The 22733-nt window shown below is 47.7% G+C and overlaps 1 protein-coding gene across 2 annotated transcripts in view; it reads right to left on the bottom strand.

The window, feature by feature from the left end:
- Inpp5a (inositol polyphosphate-5-phosphatase A) overlaps positions 1-22733 on the bottom strand; it is a 184665-nt gene that overhangs the window by 111467 nt on the left and 50465 nt on the right. For both annotated transcript variants that reach the window (XM_021637814.2, XM_021637815.2), the window contains exon 2: positions 16134-16175. In XM_021637814.2, the coding sequence (XP_021493489.1) occupies positions 16134-16175 (42 nt within the window). The remainder of the gene's footprint in view (positions 1-16133; positions 16176-22733) is intronic.

Genomic DNA, 22733 nt, shown 5'->3' with positions numbered 1-22733 from the left:
CAGCTTGCCATCCACCCTCAGCAAGTGACAACACACACACACACACGCAGACTCACGGTCACGGGGCACATGTGTACACACGCACACATTTACACAGCACATACCCTCAAACACAAACACAATCGGGACATGAGAAAGCATAACTGTGTGCCCAGACCTATGGCACCACAGAAGCACATGCTCAGTGCCTGCAGGATGTGAGCCTTCTTCTGGCCACAAGCCAAGTCTCACTGAATCTTAAAGGATGAAAGTCAGAAAGGACAGAAACTGTCCTCTGACCACAGGAACAAGCATCATAAAAAAAAGAACACACATTATTAGAGTCTGTTTTTACAGACTGTTTATATAAAAATGCTGGCTCATCATAAAGCAGGCTAGCTGCCTAGTGACAGCAGAGGAGCGGAAGGGACAGCAAAGGCCCCGGACCTTCCACATGCAATACACAATCACATCTTGGTCATGTTGAGAGTTTCCTGGTATAGCCTGTGTCAGAAACCCCCACTAAATATTCCAACTCTACAAGGTGAGCCACATGTCAAGTGTGTCCCAATAAGTCACTAAAATTTTCATTTCTACCAGCAGAGCAATCAACCCTAACCACGACCCGTAGGACTGGGGAGGCCCTGAGCATCTGTCCTGACTGATGTTCACCAGGACTCACTGTTGTCCTTCAAGAGCAATGACAAAGGGACATGAGACTTCCTTCTTGTTCCTTTGCAGGTAACCACAACAACAGTTATGGATTAACTTGTTCCACAGTCCAGTTTTGCTTGAAGACAACGGAAGTGGAAGAGATGGTGAGAAAATTACAAGCCTGCTGGGTAAAGGCACTGGCTGCTCTTCCAGTAGACCCGGGTTTGGTTCCCAGTGCCTACATGAAGGCTCACAGCCATCCATAGCTCCGGTTCTAGAGGATCCAGCATTTTCTTATGACCTCGAAGGGTACCAGGCATGCAGGCATGCATGAGGTACACATACATGCATGTAGACAAAACATTCCTGCAGGTAAAATAAATCTAAAACACAAATCTGCCAACTCAGCTGGGGTGTGGGACTGGCCTATAGTTCGGGGCTCTGTCTTCTACTTTCAAGGCTCAGAACTAATCGGGCAAATGAGCTGAATGCACACGAAGTTTAACTGGGTAGGAACAAAGCCAGAGAGACCCAAAGCTTACATCCCCTCAGGCCAGTGACCACAGTGCAATATTTGTCAACCTATAGATCTTGACCCCTTCGGGGTCGAAAGACCCTTTCATAGGGGTTGCCTAAGACTATCAGAAAACACAGATATTTATTATTCATAACCACATCACATATTACATATTCATAACCAATTACAGTCATGAAGTAGCAACAGAAATAAGTTTTACGGTTGGGAGTCACCGCAACCTGAGGGACCGTATCAAAGGATCACAGGACGAGGAGGGTTGAGACTCACTGCCGTAGTGCCTGCCAAAATACCAGAATGGCATTAAAACCCACTTTGAATCCTCACAGTGAGCATGCCTGGGTGGTGGGAAACTCTGATCTTAGATCTTATCTTAGATCTTAGAGTCTGTTCTTTCCTAGTTTGCTGAGGAAAAGACAGGACACTTACAACTGTCCTGTGGCAGAGCTCAGCTTAGAATCTGTGTCCAGCCCCCACGGTAGTAAGGAGCTACGCTCAGACCATGTGAAGCCATGCTAAACCCACCTGTCTGCAAGGCTGGCACAGGGCCGGACTGCACACTCCAATGAGAGAATTGACCCAGACACTGTACGCAAGGAGCAATCCTAGGGAGCTCATCAGAAGATGATAATTTTTAGTGACATGCTGTTGGCAAGTTTTGAATAACATTTTTAAAGAGTATCTCTTACAGGGGAGTAAAGCCATGCAGTAATTTGTAAGGAACTTGTGAACACTACGCTGAGGAAGCAGAAAGTCCCAGGGACACAGAAATAGGATACTGACACTCTCTGTGGGAAGATGGGTAGAGGGCCAGTGCCAGAGGTTCTGAGGCAGCCAAGCAAGTAACGCTTTGGCTGCAATGTCATGCAACAATGCAGGCTCATAGTCTTCTGCTGGTTTCTAAACATCCCAGGAATCACTGCCCTAGGGGATGCAAGTCTCCTCAGTGGTCAAATGAGAGTGCTTGCTCAGCTCACTCTGCAGGCAATGTCAGCCTGGGAAAGGGCTGCGTACAGCACCCACCCACTTCCCTAGGACCAATGCCCCTAGGATATCAACACCCTGTGGGTGGAGACACCAGTAACTCACTGCCATGCAGCAATTCCAGACTCATTGCAGCACAGTCAGGTCAACCAGGGCCACCGGCAGAGACAGCGCCACAAAGTCATTAAGAAGAGATGAGCCCTGGGCAATCACTGTTTTCAGTTTTACTGGCACTTACTTCATTATGTCACTTACTTCATATAATTTGATTCTTAATAATGGCAGTATCGAATGTCTGACCCATGAGTTCCTGAGCACTTCTGTAGGCTCCAGTGAGGAAAGCAACCAGCTGTAGTTGCCCATTTAGCAAAGGGTGGGGTCAGCAGAGTAAAATCAAGGCCTGTCCAGGAACCACACAGGCATAGGATTCTTGCTTTGCCACTTGCTTCAGAGGACCCAGGCCTCAGATGAGGGTCTGTAGTGGGACTGCCCTCCTCAGACAATTGTTGTAAGGAGAACATGGGTACCGAGCACCCAGTACAGAAAGTCAAGTAGCATTGGTTTGACATCAGCATTCACGCCAAAGGCTGCATCAGGAGCGAGGGAGATAGGCACAGAGCTACCACAGCAGCTTCAAGACAACTGACTGGCTCGTGCACTGCTCTTCACTGGCCGCTGGAAGGAGCTCTGTGCCCTTGAAGAGCCCAGGCAGGCACCATAGCTGGCCTGAGAGCAGCATGGTTGGTTTTCTCGGTGAAGCCAGTGGACCACACAGGTTACCTGGTAGCAGGATGTCTGGAGGATGGAGGATAAAGTCAGCTGGAATAGGATGCCACAGCACGGCACCACTCCACAACCACCCCCAGCCCTCCACAGGGAGTGGCTGTGGACTGCATGGAGTTCCATTCAACACTGTCCTTGCCTGACAATGGAGCTGACAGGTCTTCTCCAGGACAAAAGGAGCTGTTTCTGAGTTAAAGATAACACAGCCGGTGCGGGAGTTCTAATGCCTATCTTCTTCAAGGAGAGTTCAAAAATACATTAAATAATATTTAATATTAAATATATTTAAAAATATTTTGGAAAAGAGTAAACTAGACGTTTTGGCCAGAGAGAGCACAGGGAATTAAATACACCCATGCAGTTTGGTACACAGCCTTCCAACAGTAAGTTCCTTCTCTGGGATGCCGCGCAGATGCCCGAGTACAGGGTCACACTCAGCTCCCAGGAAGCCTGCGCTGTGAGCCTGTGGTCACCGACCCTGTGCGCTGCCAAGAGCAGAGTTAAAAATAGCAACAACCAGGCCTTGTTAGGTAGGTTTCCTCCAAGGAGGAGTATTGGTGACCTAAAAAGGAATTACATCCTGCAGGCTGTACCATGTGAATCTAACCACCAGGATAAGCACAGAGGGATAAAAGTCCTGCTACCAACGCCAGGCTCTAAGCACCCCTTTGCCCTTGGGCTCAGGGGTGGGCTCTATTACATCCCTGTGGGTTACAAAACAAACCCCCGCCCCCAATACTCGGGTCTATGGTGCTTTGGCTTGGGATCCACTAGATGTAGCTCCTGGTAGTCCCCATCAAATGGCCTCTCTTAAGTCCACCCTTAGCACAGAGAGCCAGCTGGGGGGTGGGATGTGTCTCACTGCTCTGCACAGGACACCGTGAACTTCCCTGGCCTCGTGGGCAGGCAGTGTGGCTGGCCTGAGAGCACAAGCCCAGGGTTTCTTGGTAATGCCAGTGGCTCCTGTCATGTTCTTCCCTTGTGGGCAGAAACTGCTAGCAGTTCCTCTGGGGACCCAAGAGAAGCCTTTGGCCTGTGAAGAGTGATAGACGAGGCAACTGTGGAACTAGGTGCTGTCCTTGGGCCCTGTGCTTGAGGAATTCTGAGCTACATGGACTGGTCCACTTTCATATAAGAAGTATGTGCTCCCAACTAAGGTCAGAGGAAACCACACCACACTGCAGGCCTCCATGTGTTTTCCTGGCTTTCCAGCAGGTGGCCATGGCCTGTGAGAACAACCAGAGAGGCTGTGGACATCTCTCTCAGGAAGCTGCCCACCACACAGGATCTCATAAAGTCCCTCTTCACTCTGGCCACTTCTAGCTCACTGTGTTTACTGTGAGGCACACAGGAGAGAGGGAAGCCCCATACGCAAAGTCCAAGAGCCTCCAAGATTCCCAAGGGCCCGTCAGCTCCTTGAGCTGTAACAACTAGCGGCATTTTCTCAACTGAGGTTCCCTCTTTTCAAATAACTCTAACTTGTGTCAGGTTGACACAAAACCACCCAGCACAGTCTTCATAGCTGGACCACGTTCTTTTTCTTTACGGGTCCCATTCCACCCATTTCCTCTGGCGAAACAAATGACATACAGCCTACGCTAGAGAGGAACACTGCTGAGTCTCCCTTCTCCCTTTGTTCCACCCTGCTGTAGGGTGTCACTCCTCTTCAGGTCCTGCTTCCCACACCCTGGCCCAACTCTGAGAACATCTGCCAGCCCTTCCACAGAGCCTCGGGCCTGCACCTCCTTTCTCCACAGAGTCCTGCTTGCCTCTTCTGCCAGCTCCTGTCACCAGCAATGATGGCTTTGGGACGGCAGTGACAAGGCTTTTATCCTGACAGTGTTCAGTCACGTGGCCGCAGGCACAGCTCATAGCCTCTTTAAGCCTCAATTTTCTTATCTGTAAAGCTGCGTATGAAAAGTGACTCAATCCCCAAACTTCTAAAGAAGGAGGAGGGAAGAGCTGAACACAACCTTGAATGCCAGTGGCTCCCAGCATGCTATAGCTCAGGAGCACCCAGAGCACTACAGAAAAAACATGGCCTTGGCATGCAGGATCACTGCCTTCACAGAAGAAGAGATTGACAGATCTGCTTTCAGGATGTTCTGCTAGAGATAAATTTCCAGAAAAGTATTCATCCAAACTTGGGCTTCCTTCACAAGGAGTGTATTTACAATTACTGATCAGAGCCAAGCATGATGGTGGCACCTGTAGTCCCAGCTACTCAGGAGGCTGAGGTGGAAAAACTGCTTGAGTTCACAAGTTCAAGACCAACCTATCCAATAAATCAAGACCCCAAATAAAAAAGGACTGCCAATCAGAACCATGTGCCACAAGCATGCTTATCAACAATGGAAACTGAATTAAGTCTCTATCAATAATGTCTTCAAATCAGATAGAACCATCCATCACCTCTAACTCTTCTCCATGCTTGGATGGGCCGCACTTACCCAATGAGGCCATGGCAGCAGGGGTACTTCCCATGCTGCCAACTTCCTTGAACATGATTTCCATCCCAACCACAGCCGTAACATCTGACCTCAGCATCTCCACTGTGAACCATCAGGATTGGGCCCAGGACTGGCCCCAGAGGAAAAGCCAAGCTCTCCAAGGTCCCCTAGGGCTTCCTCTGCATCCTTCTGCCCCATCTCTCTAAACAATCTGCATGTTCTGCTTTTACCACCATTCTTGCTGGAAGAGGCTTCTCCGCCAGCCTTAGTAATTTGTGCTTTCATTCACCCATCCATCCCTCCCACAATTATGCAAAGAGAAGGACCAGGATCTTTTTGTCAGAGAAGGTCAGAGCAAACATGGGCAGAGAAGGCCACTACTTCTATAAGGGGCACATTGCTTCGTGAGTCACCCAACAAGGAACAATTGCATCCTTTGGAGGCATGGCACCCAACACCTTAATTATGCTGACCCAAGTTTTGCCCACAATGCACCCAAGGTTGACCCTCTCAGGACAGGTGTAAAGGCAGCATTAGCTCCCAGTCTCAGTTCTCCCCAGAGCCCCCCAGTAGCACAGGCAGTACCTCACCACCCTGCCTTAGTCAGCATAGTCAGCTGGCAACCTAAACACACACACAGTTCTGAAGACAGAAGCACAAGGTCAAGATGCCAGGTCATGTGGGGTTGAGGTCCCTGCCTCGACTACCATTGTCTACATGACTATCTACCATTGTCATGTCTTCGTATGGGAGAAGCAGATTATTCCTGCTGTCTCTTGTTAATATGGGCACTAATCCTAAGACTTTGTCTAAACCTCATCACCCCACAGACCCCACCACTAGCACCATCATGAAGGAGGGGTTAGACTTCAAGGAGGCAGAATCACAGTGAAGACTATGAATGTCTGAATCCTACAGCAAATATGGCCATGTAAAGTATCTAAAACACAGACCAACAAGAGCTCCCTCAGGACAGGAGCAGCTTGTGAGCCTAGCAGCCTCAAATGCTTCTCAGACGCCTGTCTGTCTGTCTGCTGCTCTCTTGGGTAGGTGCTACCACAATGCTCCTCTCAGAGTCAGGGAGCAAGAAGGGGCAGCAGCATCACCACCTATGGATTCTCCTGCTGACAGGGCATGGCAGCCTCACCTGGCTGCATTCTTACAGCCTTTGGCATATGTTCCTGGAGTGAACTGAGAAAAATGGGTGTCCATAGAGAATGACACGTAAATGCCCAGGTAGCTCTGGTCAGAGGGGGGCCAGATGCCTCTAATGGGCATATCATTTGTCACATGTGCAGTTACAGAAGAATGAAGTAGTCCCTAAAAAGTGACATTTGATGCCTCCAAGTCTTGAGAGGTAAAAGAAGGAAGACGGATTAAGATTCCAGCAATGGGCATTCTGGAATGCAGAACTCAGATTGTCAGAACCTCAGGCTGCCCCTTGGGAAACAAGCAAGACTGACCACACCCTAGCTCTAGAGACATGAGGTGTGGATGTGCAAAATCATACCAACAGAGTTAAAGCACTGGGACCCAACAAGGTCTATACACCAGGCCTCCTCAGTCCTCAGGAAGTCACACTAGCAGTAGTGAGACCGAATGGGCTCCTGGAACTACCCTCAAGACTGGTATTATCAACTCCAGGATCCCTGCTCCAAAACAAGACCAAATTTGCCTCATGGCTCTCACCAAGGCACTTCCCTACCCTCAGGCAAAGGGACAATCTGAGAGCAAAGGAGCCTGACTTTGGCAGACACACCATACACTTAGGCTTATGCTGCTCTGTGGCCTGCATGTGGGACCCTGGGCCAGCTGTAGCTGGATCAGACCCCAGTGAAAGATTATTCCCTCTCCATCTCCTCCCCCTCCCTCATGCTCAACAGATTTCTCTTGCAGTTCACAGAAGAACACAGTGCTAGCTTCCTCACCTCTGGCGGTGCTACGCTGTGAAAATTTACTGCCTTCTATTTTAGGCCAGCCTCTGACCTCCAAGTTGAGGGTGATTCCTGCCTCTATAGAATGAGGTTGGGTTATATGGTATGTTTAAAAGACTGGTAGAACAGGCCTACAATCCCAGCTCCTGGGGAGGCTAAAGCCTGCCTAGTTACACAGCCTGTAAAACTTAGTAAACCATATCTCAAATTTTGATGATGATGATGATGTTGTTGATGGTGGTGGTGGTGGTGGTGGTGGTGATGATAATTTTTTAAAGAGGAAAAAGGGAAAGGGAACGGGCTATAGCTCAGTGGTAGAGTATATAGCTCACATGTGTGAAACTTGAGATTTAATCCCCAGTACCATATACACAACAAGGAGAGGAACACAAAGGGAACAGGGAACGGAACTCCTGTAGGACCTCGAAGATGAGCTGAGGTCCAAGCTTCTTCCCAGGCTGCTCTGTGATGACCATAAGGAGAGGGAGGCAGGCAGAAGGTCAGTGCTTGGAGTGGCAAGACTTTGGTGATAGAACTCAAGGTGATGGAAATACCCAGAAAGTGGCAGGGGATGGGAAAGACACAGACTCCAAACTGAAGACTAAAAGTGAAGATGAAGGGCTACATCAGATAAGGGCAAGGCTGCAGAGCCAGGCAGCAAAGGTGTGTGAGGCATGATGGGAAAACCTGAATAAGAGACCCAAGGGCATCAAGTCACTCCAGAGGCTGGAAACAGGGTCAGGGAGAAAAGGAGAGCTGCAAGCAAGGTAACAATCCAGGGAGCCCCAAGCACCCATAGAGAATTTCAAAAGGAATGAAAACAGCAAAATATAAAAGGCAGCCTGCATCCTGGGCACTGTGATATGTTGGCAATGGGAAGGACACCTGAGGGAGAGAGGAGCTGCCAGGAGAGGTACAGAGTGTACACGTATGCAGCTGGCATCATTCTAGGCTTCTATCTGGGCCTCACACCCCCCCCATCAACTCCTCACGAAACCCAGGCAGCCCAGCAAGGTGGCATTTCTGCTCTGTAGTTGTGTCAGTTCTCCATGCCATATGAGAGAGTCATGCGGCTTGTTCTGAGCCTGGCTTCTCTCAAACACAGGGACTGCAAATAAAGCAACTGTACATATTTGCATGGCGCCTCATCAAAAACATGCCCTGAATCAGCTAGGTAAACAGCAGCAGCAGGTCCCACTTCCGAGTAATGACACTGTACTATGAATCAAAGAACTCATCCCCAATAGATCCACATTATCAGCCTTCAGGATTCAATGGCTTATCCGCACAGCCACAGAGGAGCTTTTGAAAGTAATTGATCCCCAAGCCACACCTCACCACCTGGGATTGCTTTTCATTCTTTAACACTGTTTTCCTGAAGAATTGTTCCTAATTATGATGAAGTCTAACTTTCTTTCTTGAGTTATGCTTTTAGTGTGTAAGAAATCTTTACCTAACCTAAGATGACAAAGATATTCCTTTAAAACTTCCTTCTAGAAGTTTCATGGGCTTAAGTTACACATCTGCTCTAGGCCCTGTGTTGAGTCAGTTTCTGTACCCAGCAGAAAGCAAGGACTGACATTTAGCTCTGTGACTCATGTTGAGTCATAGTACAAAGTGTGGACTTCACAGGTGCATGTGCACCTGGCTCAGCAGCTATCCCAGTGCATACTGGCCTGGCCACCCCTCTAAGAACCTGAACTCTGCACTGCTGCTGGTCACTTGGCCCTATCTCCGGGTCTTCTCCATCTCTGCTGTCATACCCACCTGTGCCTCCATAGTTGTCTACACATGTCTTGACTACTGCAGCTTTGTGATACTCTCTGAAACCAGAACTTTGTGTTCACAAATCTTGTTTTACTTCAAACTGTTTTGTCCTTCTAGTTTGTTTCCTTGCCCACATATTTATAGAATCACATTTTATATTTGTAGCAAAAACTGAAAAAGCTGAATTTTTTTTTTTTTTTTAAGTCAGGGTCTCATTATGCATCTCAGATTCATAACCCTCCTGCCTCAGCTGCCTAAGTACAGAGATTACAGTCATACACCACACATACCTGTCTTCTGCTGAGATTTTTATCACAACTACATTAGTAGTATATCATATGATGGCGGATTAACACTGACGTAATGCGTATCTTCTAATCTGTGAAAGTGGCATCTCTTGGAGTTCTTCATATTCCTTGCTCTTGCATGACTGTCTCATAGCTTTTCAGTGTGTATACATACATTACATATCAGACTTTACCCAGGTATTTCATTTTAGAATGCTAATGTTTTCCCTAATGCTAGGTTTTTAACTGTTTGTAGCTAAAACAAACACATTTTCACCCCGGCCTTGCATGTTAAAACTAAATACCCAGTTAGCAGTACGGCAGCCAGTCTTGGTGGATCACCATGACTTGATGGTCAGTGATGTCTTCTGCCAGTAAAGGGTTTTGCTTCTTCTTGTTTCCTCACTTGCTGCACTGCAGCAACATGGCCCTTTAACACCATAAGGAGAAGAGAAGCAGCAAACCCTACTCCAGTCTCAGGTAAGAAGTCGTTATGCTTGTCACCATTAAATACAGGTGAACTGGGGGGACTGCACAGGCTCCAAGAGTTCTGAGGATGTTGTTTTCTATGCTTTCTATTTGTTTGCCATTTCTTTTGAGACAGGTCTGACTACGTAGCCTTTGGCTGACCTGAACTCAATTTGTAGATCAGGCTGACCTCAAACTAACAGAGATCCAATGGCCTCTGCCTCCCTAGTGCTGGGATCAAAGGTGTGTGCCACCACACAGATTCTTAATCACACACACTACAGGATTTTTTTTCCAAGTGCTTTTTCTGCATCTCTTGAGACAAACATGTTTTTTCTTCTTCAATCAACATAGTAAATCTTAGTCACTGATGTTCAAATATCAAGCCAGCCTTGAATTCCTAAGTTATTATACATTAATCAATAAACACACAGTTGACTCTCCGCGTCCATGGTTCTATCTATACACATGGATTCAACTAACCACTATTGAAAATATCTGGAGAAAAACTGCCTCTATACTGAACATATACAGACATTTCTTTCTTAGTATTCTCCAAACAATACAGAGATAACTATTTACACAGTATCCACATTGTGCTAGATATTAAATTGTGTGGGAAGATGTACACAAATTCTATGCAGTTTGGGGCCATTTCAAAGACGGAATCTGAGCACCCACTTGGGTATTTGTGGGATGCACCTGAACCCATTCCCCACAGATACTGAGAAAAACTGCATCATCTCTAGACATGTGTGAGTATTTTCATGTTTATAGCTTTGATTTACTCCATCTTTCTAAATAGAATACCTTCTACTTATCATATGACAATTTCATACATGTAGGTAATGCATCCTAATCAGATACTCCAATTTTCCCTCCCACTGCCTCTATGCATCCCCAATATGTACCTCTCCTTACTTCACGTCCTCTCCTTTTTTTGGTTGATAATCCAAAAGTCTAATTGATGACTTCACTGATCTTGTGCAATTAATTATAGCTACAGTGAGTTCATGGGCACACTGGCCATGTCATGCCCTTAACACAGCGTTTCACAGCATTCCTCTCCATTTTCCAGCTCCTACATTCTTCCTGTCCCTCTTCTGTGGTGCTCACTGATCACTGGAGGTGAGAATTGACAGGATGTCCCACTTAGGGCTGAGCATTCACTAGACACCTACTCTCGGCACTCTGACCAGTTACAGCACTCTGCGTCAGCTGCTGACCACTGCAGAGACAAGCATCTCAGGCTAACTAATGCTGAGGGCCACAGTTCAGAGGACATCTTGACCGCATGCCATTTTGATCCACTGAATCTTTAAGGACTGTGGTGCTTGTCTTCAGGGTGGATACTGAGATGTGCTTATCATGTAATGTCTCTGTCTACTTTGGGTGCCAGAATAATTAATGTTCATGTCACAGGCTGAGTTAGGAAGCACCAACTGTGACTCAGTTTTCTTGGAAAGTTCCTGTAAAACTGTTATTGCCTCTTGCTGAAATGTTGGACAGAACTCACCAGTGAAGCCATCTGGACCTGGAGGGTTTGGGAGAAATATATGAGCAAAATTGTAATCTAATGAGTACGGGCCCAAGCTCATTTACTATAGGGCCACATTTATTTACTGCCTCTTGAGGAAACAGTGACACTACATTTTTCCAAGAAATTTGCTCACTTCATATAAAATATCAAATCTGTTGGCATAAAGGTGCTAGTGCTGTTCCCCGTATTATCTTACTTCCTATAGGCTCTTGAGTGTAATATTCCATGCTGCATTCTGATATTTTTTTTCATGTTGTCTTCAATTTTCAGAAGCTAGGTATAAAAGAACAAAGTGAAGCCAGAATAATGAAAGAAAGAGCAAAGATCAGTGAAAAGAGGAAGTGGGCAAGAGGCAGTGGGTAAGGCAACTTCAGAGTCGACAAAACCAGCAACCCTGGCCCACACTAACAGTTGGTTTTTCTGATTTCAGGCCATACTTTCCTGCGTCTTCACCCAGTGAGTAATTTGTGACTGGATGTTAAACTTGCTCTAACAGGCTGTTGTTGGATGCTCCTATGGAAATTCTCTCTGCTACAACCTGAGTGAGCAGAGTGCTTCCTTCAACCCACTCCCTCCCACAGGGACTGCTGTCCAAGGCTCTGTGCTATCTAGTGCTTGAAGCACAGGAGTGTGTACTTTTCCTGGTTCTGGTTTTCTTGAGGCGGGCGGATAAACCAGTAACTGTTCTTTCATGTTAGTTGGACACACATATGAGCCATCACACGGTTCTTAAACCCCCCGGAAGGAAAGGCCATGGAAGACTTTCAAGGGACCACGGGCTTGGCACCTGTTTGGCTCACCTCTTGTTATCACACCTTCTCTATCTGTGAGCCATTTTACAAGTCTGTACATTTAAAGTCACAGCAGTGCACATGGCCCACGATCACAGAAAGGCCTGCTGTGAAGGATGCAGGAAGGATGCTCATGATGACTACCCTGTTGTACATACTGGCCATCTTCACATACATTAAGCGAGCTCAGAACTGCCAAACTGAGTGATTATAGGCTCACATATTTAGATACTTGGGCCCAAATTGGTGGATTTATTTGGGAAGAATTGTGACCTTGTTGGAGGAAGTGTGTCACTGGGAACAGGCTTTGAGGGTTCAAAAGACTTATACCATTTCATGTGTGCATCTCTTACTTATGAATCATGGTGTAAGCTCGAAATGCTTGAAATTGTGAGCTCGACACTAAATGCTTCTTTTATAAGTTGCCTTGGTTGTGGTATTTTATCACAGCAGCAGAAAAGTAACTAAGACAACCCTCATGTTTTATATTAGTAGAAATAACAGTATATCCCATTTTATTTTGTAATTATCTTTAGTACTGCCAAATTCAAACAATCTAACAGTCCTATTAAAAGAACAATGACTTCAAAAACTCAAAGTGTAGCATACAAGGAAATACCACATAGCTACTGAAATAGTTCTAAGTGTTAATTTACAGAGAGGGTGCATGTCTATCATCGCTTGTGGAAGATCTAATATATTCCTCTGCAGCCACACACAGGCAGGCATGAATATATTAAGCTGTGTGTGTCTATCAAGCGAGATGCAGAACAGAGCGGAGGAAGTATTTCTTTAAGCTTTTTTGTTGTGGTGGTTCAATTTCTTTAGAATGATATTCAACTAACAAGTGCCCCTCCCCTCACGCCCCCCAATGCCAGGCAGCCGGATGCTTAGGCACACCAACACACAAGGCAAGAGGCTTCTGTCCTCGAGTGCTCGGCACTAAAGTATCCTATCCTACCTTTCCCAACATCAATAAAGCTGAAGCTAAGCTAATTTCTAGCTGCCCCACCTGCAAGGCAGAAAGAATCAAAATCAACACACGACCAGCAAGAACTAGGGTTCTTCCTAGTCCCTCAAGTCTCAATCTCTTTTGGAGGCTGTCCACAACTACACCAAAAAAAAAAAAAAAAAAAGGCTCCTCCAAGGCTCACCAAAATGATGCATGGGTGCTGGAGAGAGCAATGTGTGTCCTGTTTGTGCTGGTGCCTACCAGATGAATGAAGTTCAGATGAATGAATGATGAATGAACGAACGAATGAGTGGGCTGAAGCAATGGCTTTGAAATGTAATTCAGGGGCACTATAGCTGCACACAATGTGCTAAAATACACAGGAGAGGCTTTACTTCTCGTTCTCCCCAATTTTCACAACATGACCTCTTTGTCCTCACCGTACATTCAGAGCACAAGCTACAAGCTCATTCCTGCTTCCCTCACACCGAAGGTGAGGGATGGAACCTGACCTGGACATAAGGGCCTGGCTGAACACCCAGGGGAGAGGAAGGGAAAGCCTGCAACACCAGCAAGACCCCTCAGGTCAGTATCAAGGGCCTGTCTTGGAAGGCAGGTACTGAGTAAATTAATCAGATAGACACAGTGCAAGGCAGACCTAGCTTTAAACACACAGCTCTTGTACAGGATTTCTTGGTGAGCCCCCGCAAAACCAAGCCCATGGGCGCCATCTCTATACTCTCAGGCCTAGCTCCAGATTCACAGTTATGGCTTTCTATGAGGGTACCCTGTAACATCACTGACCAGTGCTATCCTCACGTACCCAGGCCTCGCTCTCACCTACTCTTGTTACCGCTGAGAAGGACTTTCACTCATGGCTTCCATGCTCACAGAAGAATGTTCTGGCCTCACCTTATAGGAGGCTATCACTTTACCACTTCATGCCTCCATCAGTCACCAAGGAGACTCAGACCAGGTGAGCCCGCTGGGACCCTAGCATAAGGCTGCATCTCTGCCCAACTAAATGCCTGGGGACTGGCATAGACGGCTATTTTCCACAAGCCAATCCCTATTTCTAGATAGCAAAACCAAGACTCCTCTGCAGGGGAGGCAAACTTAGGCAGGTTCCTTCTTTACCACACATAATGCTAGCTACACAGGGGCCCGCAAGTCTGGGACCAGATTTCCTGATGCACCCTGTCTCCATTCTGTCCCCCATGCCTTTCCCTATCCCCAACCATATCCCTCTATCAACCCATCATGCTGACACCAAAGCATGCTGGGAACTCTGCTCCCTTGTGCCTCTGGGCAATCCCAGATATGACTCTCATTGTATCAATCACTCATAGAACTGGTTCACAACCAAGGTCCATCAGCCCACTGGTTTAACCTAAGAACATGCACCACACCATCCAGGGACTATGAGAACAAGAGGAATACATGCCCACCACCTTGTGGGTATCCACACTATCACTTGAACTCATAAAATGATCTTAAGGCCATACCACACCGTCTCCACAGGACACAGACCTGGCAGCCCAGGAGATGAGGTTTATGGCTCCCAGGCCCTAAACTCAACTGATCCCTAACCATCTAAGACCACCCTCTGACAAGGCTCTCCTCTGTTTACTTACTGAGGCTGTTTTCTGACAGAGGCCCCAATATTCACTTTCTACCCTTCCATGGCATGTCTCTGCCCTGCCTCTTGTTATCTCAGGCCTTCTAATCAGGACCCTACCCTGCTCCTCATTACCTCAGACCTTTCCATAACAGGGTTTTGACCAGACCCTCACTAAATCAGGCTATCCCATGGCAAAGCCTATTCTCTTACTACCTCAGATCCTTCAGTGGCAAGGCCCTGCCCTGCCCCTCTCTGTCTCAGGCCCTCCCTGGCTATCAACTCTATCCCCAAGTAAACTCAGGGCCTTTTCATCTTTGGCTTAAATACACACCATGAATCTGCCTTAGATCCCTAACCAGAACCAAGTGTAAAATCTGGATAATGGGAGGTTCATAAATGCTAGATTCTGAGTGAATGACCCCAAATTCCTAACAGACATATATGGTGGTCAGTAGGACAGGAGAGCTGCTAAGAATTGTATGGGATAAAAAATAAATAAAAATTTTAAAAATTGGCCACAAGACTCACCTCACTGTTCCCCGAATGACTAGCATGTACTGTGACTCCCCCAATCCTCACCCTACACAGCCTATACCCCCAGCAAGCTACAGAGCTACCAGCCAGTATGCACCATGGGCCGGGGCCTGCCTCTTTGCCTCCTACATGGCGTGGGCCCCACTCTTGATCTCCTTCACCCAACAAATAAACAAAGCTGAAAGAATTAAACACCACAGCCCTAGCCTCACTCTGTGAAAACCATGTGGGAACTTTTGTGTACATATACAGCATGCCTTGCTGTCCTCTGGGCTGTGGTCACTCACCCAGTTACATTGGGTTACCTTTCTTGGCAGCTTAGCCCTTTCCACCCGCAAGGTCTACATATCATCTGTTCAGAGATCTATCATTCACCCAGAGCCAACTGTAGAGCCAGGTGGCTGCCTGCTGTGCTAAGTCATCCTCCTACTAGGATGAACTAGGAGACTGCTGCCTATCTATTGGAAGGGACACCCCCATTGGCTTTCCACCTAGAACTGCGGTAGGCCTTGTGTGGTCAGGCCACCTGTATGGGTCTGTCCAGGCTTCATGCTGCAGTTAGAGGAACCTTCCTGAAAAGCATTATTCATCCTGGTACAGATACCCAACCTGAAAGAAGCAACCCCACCAAGGTCCCTGTGTTCTCTCTGTTTCCCTCCCTCCCAGGAGGAAGCCAGAGAACAGAATGTCAATCATTAGGGGATGGTAACAACCGCTTCCTAGGACTGACCTGCTGACAGCCATTTCTATGCTCCCTAGGGACAAGATGTAACTTGCACATGAAAACATCACAACAAACCGATACTCACCCACCCAAGTGGCTACTCAGAAAGTGCTTGTTCAGAGGCTCTTACCTGGTAAAATTCCCGAAGCCAGTTCTTCTGCAGGTTTTCTGGCTGTAAATTAAAAAGAAAAGGGAAATTGAGAACACAGTCATAGCTCTAAATTGGGGGCAGATGCTCCCATGAGGAAGCCTAAGGCTGCCCCACTGAAGGCAGGGGGATGTGCATGGGAACCTCCATCTATGTGGCATCCATACTCCCCAGAGGGACACCATGCACCCACAGGCTGGGCTCTGTGGGCTGCCCCTGTAATGCACACCTGAGCAATCCTCACTTAGGCAAAGGCAGGGGCACAGCACCTGTGTCCCACTCACCCACATCCTGTCCTGTCCACAGCAGGGGTTATAGGGAAGGATGCGGGGACAGCACCATATACCTGCTTCCAAAAGGCAACATGCCACTCCACAGTGCGATATGAGCATACACTGTCAGCCATCATGGGGCTCTTCTGTGAATTGGGGTAGGAGAAGGATGTTTTGGGGAGGGATTTGGGGAACTAGTCACAATGCTCAGAACTTTCAGGAAATGGACAGATGGAAAACCCCATGCCATGTATGCACACGTGTTCTCAAACAAGAAGCAGGACCCAACAAGCCAAGTGTCAGCCATGACAAGTCCTGCTCAGGGAAGCAGGAAGGAGCTGTGGCCACACTTAAAGGTTCCTGAACCCTGAATGTTTTGTGTCAGTCAGGCACAGTGCAGTGTAGCCCAACCAAGCCCAAGCATGGGACTCAGCCAGAGCCAGGTGTGAGCAAGCCTGAGATAGGCCTTGGTTAAAACTTGGTGTCGGGAAACAGCCAGTGCCCCAGGAACAGACCAGGAGTGTCAAACCCATTCAATAATGCCAATGTACATCACACTCTGAAGTACTCTTAAAAAACTGCAACAGCTGTAAACAGTGTTATATCTTTGCCTGTCTGTTGGTTGGTTGATCTTTTTTGTTGTTTGATTGTTTTGTTTGTTTGTTTTTATAAGGCCTTTCTCAAAAACTGAAACAGAAGTCCATGCTCAGCACATCCCAGATAGATAGAACTTGAATACCTTCAAGCAAAGCTCTGGGGAGCAAAGCCCAGACTGCCCAGCTATAGCCAAGCCCTAAACCACTTCCAGCATTTTGCCCACTGAGAGTCCTGAAAATCATGGAGACAAAACTGCAGAAAAAAATTAATGATGGAAAAAGCTGGCAAAGAACAAACGCATCACAAACCATACAAGGAGCACAAGGAGACTCCACCAAGTCTCAAATAGGTGCCTTAGAGGGACTCCCAGGTGGTTTTCACACCCCACCCCACCCCCACACACAGAGACAGAGAGAGAAAGAGGCTGCCTTCCTGCCCTATCCTCATAGAAGATGGTAATAAGTACTACAAAGACAAGCCAGACTGGGGCAAGGACATCAACAGAACAGCCAAGCACAGGCAGAGAAGCTCAACATTACTCAGAACCACTGAGGATCCTGGTTTTATGGGGCACGCTGTAATCCTGGCACTAAAAAGCAAAGGTGGGAAGGGCCGCTCCAAGTCTGATAGCAGCCTGATCTATAAACTGACTTCTGGGCTGCCAGGGCTACATAGGTAAAGCCAGTCTTAAATACATACATACATATATATATATATATATATATATATATATATATATATCACATAAATAAATAATCAACCCATCAAGGCAGATCATTCAATGGCGAAGATGCTAGAATAGCGTTAGACAAAAGGGTAGCAAACAGAAACCATCTACACTAATGGAGCCAGCAGTCAGGCTGGCCCTTGAAATGCTAAGTCTGGACCACAATTTAAGCAACATGTCCACTCCTCTGAATAATTTCCAGATAAGTAAAGATGAATTCCACATGGAACCTTGTGTTGACAGAAGCCAAAAAGCAGACACAGCTGAATGCCCACAATGAAAGGGCACAGGAAATGGGGCATATGCACACAGAGGAAGATCTCAGCAGGTCTGGTCCTCAGGCTTCACCAATCCTCTGGGTAGAAGCTGAGTCATGGAAGACAAGCCCTTTCCAGGCCCCTTAAGGGCAGCCCCAGTGGGTCGGGTCTCTGGAGGATGAGGGTTATGGGCAGGGGAAAAGGCAGGGGCAGGGGAGCCCCCACAAGTTCTCGGTGCAAGAGCACATTGCATGGAGTTCATGGCAGCAGTGTCCAGATAGCCACTGTGCTGTGCCTTTCCAAAGCAACCACAGTTCCGGCAAGTGGAGCTTTAGCATAGCGAGGGTTCCCACCTGCAGTGCCTTCTCATTCTCATCCACGCAGCTCTGGGCTCCCTGTCAACACTCCAGTGGCCTTTGGGATTAGAAGTGGGACTTACTTCATGAAACAAATGCCAATACCACTAACCAAGTTCCCAGTCTGATCACAGGCAAAGCCCAACTATGCTCTCCCAGTTTCTGCCACATGGCCCAAGAGCCCCTACCCAGGTAAATTCTACCAAGGGGCACCATGGCCTTGCTCTGTTAAACTTTGACTTCTACTGTGCTTATAAAACATCTCAGCATGGAACACTGGCACAAGGCAACCCGACACAATCCTCTCCACGCTGCTTGTCGTGGGGGCCACGACCCACAGAGACTCCATCTTTCCAGTACTTCCACCTCTCACAGCAAAGGACACACGTGTCATGAGGTTTTAGAACCAGAGAATGGGACCCTCACAAGAGAACAAGAGGAAGAGCCACACTTCTGGACAGGCCAGCAGGAACTGAGCAAGGACAAGGAGGGCCCAGGTTCCAGACTCAGTACTCCTTATTTCAGTAGCACCTGGGCACATTGTCATTTGTCCACTATCTCTACAGAAGAAGCTAAATGAGGAGCTGGCTGGAGGATACCTTCCCCAGCCTGGGGCATAGAGTACTGGCCTCTCCTGTCGCTTACACACATGAGCTTTGCACTGTAACAACAGCACTGAGGGACACCTGCCTAGGAACGTAGGCTGTGATGATACCAGGTCCTTCCACAATCCTGGTGACATGTGTGTGCCTGACTCATAACCACTCACTCAGCTGGCATGGACTAGGCATGTTAGAGACCCTCCCCTAGGCACTAACATGCCTGAGACCCTCCTTTGTTTCCCTCCTTTGTAGATAAAAACACACTTTTCAACCTCCATGAGAACCAACTGAGCACCACAGCCTGCACCTTCCCCTGATGTCCGAATCTTAGTACCTCACTGTCTACAGAAGCCAGAGATCACAACATATGTTCTGCCCACCCATACATCATCTTTGTTCATCTCCTCACATGACCACAAAACCACCAGAAAGAAAGGGAAGGGAGGCCAGTAATACCCGGCATAACCCAGATCTGCCGCCATGAAGCTCCCACAGGCTCACACCAACCAAATGTTCCCTGGTTCTGGCTCATACCAGGAAGTCCAGCTATGCAAGGTCCGGACCCCACACACATCTCAGCTGCTGTGTTAATGCAGCACCTGCCTCATTTGGAAATGGATCAGAACCAGGGCGATATTGCCAGAGATCCAGTTTGCATGCTGCACAGAACCTGGCAAGCCCCCTCCAAGATGGCCCTGCCAGGAGTCATGCTCAAGGCTACATGAGCATAGCCATGAAAGTATGTGCTAGCAACTCTTGAAGGGCTTTGGGACTGCAAGCACCCCCCCAAGCCAGTTTTTGATTCACAGTCTTATTTAGATCATTAATTTGACTTTTTCTTACTATCACTGTGGATCCACAAGAAGTACAAAACAGTACCAAGAGAGTGCTTTAGACAAAGGTAACCTGTTTGTTTACTGTTTGTCAGAGGCCACTCACAGCTATACAGAAATTAGACAGCATTCTAAATAAGTGACTGAAAATATTCCACAGAGAACTGGGTTCAGTAGCACATGTCTGTAATCCCAGAACTCAGAGAGGCAGAGGCAGAAGGATCTCTGTGAGTTCAAGGTCAGCCTGCTCTACAAAGTGAGTCGAGGACAACCAAGGCTACACAGAACATGGAGAGGACAGGAACCCCACATGGAGATCAACAAAGCTAAAAATGTTGAGCCCAAGGCCTCCTGCAGAGACTGATGCACCAACCAAGGACCATTCATGGAAAGGACCTAGACCCCTTGCTCAGATGTAGCTGATTGGCAGCTCAGTCTCCATGCAGGTGTCTGAGTAAGAGGAGCAGGGGCTGCCTCTGCCATGAACTTGGCTGCCTGCTTTTTGATCACTTGCCCCTGGCAATGCGGTCTTGCCAGGTCACAGAGGAAGAGGATCCAGGCAGTCCTTGATCCTTGATGAGACTTGATAAGCTAAGGGCAGAAGAGAATTCCCCCTTTCAGTGGACTAGTGGAAGGGGATAGGGAGGAAGGGGAAGGGAGGGTGGGACCGGGAGGGGTTGAGGGAAAGGACTACAATCAAGACATATAATGAATAAATTGTGAAAAAAAATAAAATTAAAAATAGAAACCCAGAAAGAAAGAAAGAGAGAATACTCCACAGAGAAGGAAGGGGAGAGAGATAACTTGAAAAGAACAAGGTCAGCACCATGAGTGACAGGAAATGCCCAGCTGCCTCTGGACACATTCCTTTATACCTGGCCAGCCTCCTCTGAGTCCTTTTGAACTGCATTATCACTGCCCTGACCTCACTCACACACTCTCACAGGCTCCATGCTCAGTGTCATACATGCTCACACTCACACACACTCTTTCCTCCTCCCCTCAAGACAGTGTTTCTCTGTGTAGTCCTGGCTGTCCTTGAACTCACTCTGTAGACCAGGCTGGCCTCAAACTCAGATACCTGCCTGCCTGTGCCTGCCGAGTGCTGGGGCTAAAGGTGTTTTGTGCCATCACCACCAAGCCTACATGCTCACTCCGACAAGCTTTATATTTGCTTGTGCCCACACTCATCTATACCCATACTCAAGCACACACATGTTCACTCTCAAGCTCCACACTAACCTGTGCCCACACTCACTCTCACAGGCTCCACACTCACCCATGCCCACGCTCACTCTCACAAGCTCCACACTCACTGTGCCCACACTCAAATACTTGTTCTCTCATACACCACCACACACTTGCCTCTCCTGACCATCACACTCCCACAACCTTTCCCCTAAGGGTGACCATCACTGTAGTGGTGCCCCCATTCCTCAGCTCATCGTGGGCTCTGCCCACATGCAGCCTATGCCCACATCCTGTGTTTTTACCATCAAAGCAGGCCGAGCACTATGCTGGCCACGCTGCCCAGCCCCAAGCTGCTATGTTTCTTCCCCCGAAGTATCTGCTTGCTGCTCTTCCCCTCTCACTCTTTGTTTCTACTGCAGCCACAGCAGTCTCCAGAAGACACAGCCTGCCAGCCTTCCAGAAGACAGTGCTGGAGACAGTGCTTACGTCCCTCAGTAAAGGACAACAACCTCCAGATCTTCAGAGCCACCTGAAGGTGGCGCATGAGCACCTGGCCCTCTGCCCACATTGCACAGTGTGTGTCAGGGCCTCTACATTTTGTCCTCAGAGTTTTAGAAGCCCTTCCATGCTACCATCAATGACCACAGGCCACCTCCTCCCCAGCATGCCATCCCTGGGTCACTGAGGCTCTCCAACCAACAGTCAAGCCTAAGCTCGTATTTTTCCACCTCAACAAGCAAGCTACATGATATTCCCACCCTGCCTTCCCTTAGAGACCATCACCTAGCCCCTATACACTCCTTCCTAGGCATACGTGAACTGTAAAACTCAGTGTGACAGCAACTTCAACTGTCATCAGGTTCTGAGACAGAGAAAGCCAAACAGAGCTAGATGGAGAGATGCCTGTATCTGAAACAACAGAATAGCAGTGGGGCAGGGAGACAGCCTCACCTCACCCGGGAGAAGATGGTAGGGATAGGGAGAAGGTACTACGGGGTAGGGAGAAGGTACTACGGGAAAGCTTAACAATCATAACAGTCCAGGACAGGGGTGAAGACACCAGGACAGTAATCCTGAAACGCTGGAGAAGGAAGATGACTGCTGACATCCCAGAGTACATCAGCACAAAGACCTCCCAAGTTGTGGCAAAAATACCACCTCTGGCTAGCCACAGAGGGCACAACGGTGTGAGCTAGTGCAAGCACTAGTGACAAAAAGCAAACTGGGGAGAAAGCTTGGGCGAGGCTGGATGGCTTGAAGCAGTCACCTCTCAAGGCAGGGCAGGGCATTCCCAAACACGGCGTAACATGAAAATGCAGCTCGAACTCCATTTCAGGCTGTGAGAAGAACTGCAGAGGAAACCCTCTTACACTAACAGTAGTTTCTCTCCAATTAGGCTGTGCCCCTGCCTTAGTTCTGTGTTCTTCCTCACTATCCCAGAACAGAATCTAACCCTTCAAGCTGGGGACAGTGGACACTGTCAAGTAAGCTGCTGCCCACCTGTGACGTCAGCCATCACAGGATGGAGATTCCTGAGAGGTGGGATCCATAGGTGATTTGTGATTTTCTATAATATTTTTTAAAGAAAAAAAAAAAAAAGACTTTCATGAATTAATTTCATTTTAATGAGAAACATGCAAGACTTGAGACTGGCCTCTTAGCATGTTTGTCACACAGCCCTAACAGAGAACATGCACAGATGCCAAAGCAGCCTAATGACACTGTCCCCAGAAAACCTCGGAAGCGA

The sequence above is a fragment of the Meriones unguiculatus genome, chromosome 1, assembly GCF_030254825.1.
Source record: "Meriones unguiculatus strain TT.TT164.6M chromosome 1, Bangor_MerUng_6.1, whole genome shotgun sequence".
In the NCBI taxonomy this organism is placed as follows: Eukaryota; Metazoa; Chordata; class Mammalia; order Rodentia; family Muridae; genus Meriones; species Meriones unguiculatus.
Note: the sequence above shows the minus strand (reverse complement) of the source record. Positions and strands in the feature narration are given on the sequence as shown.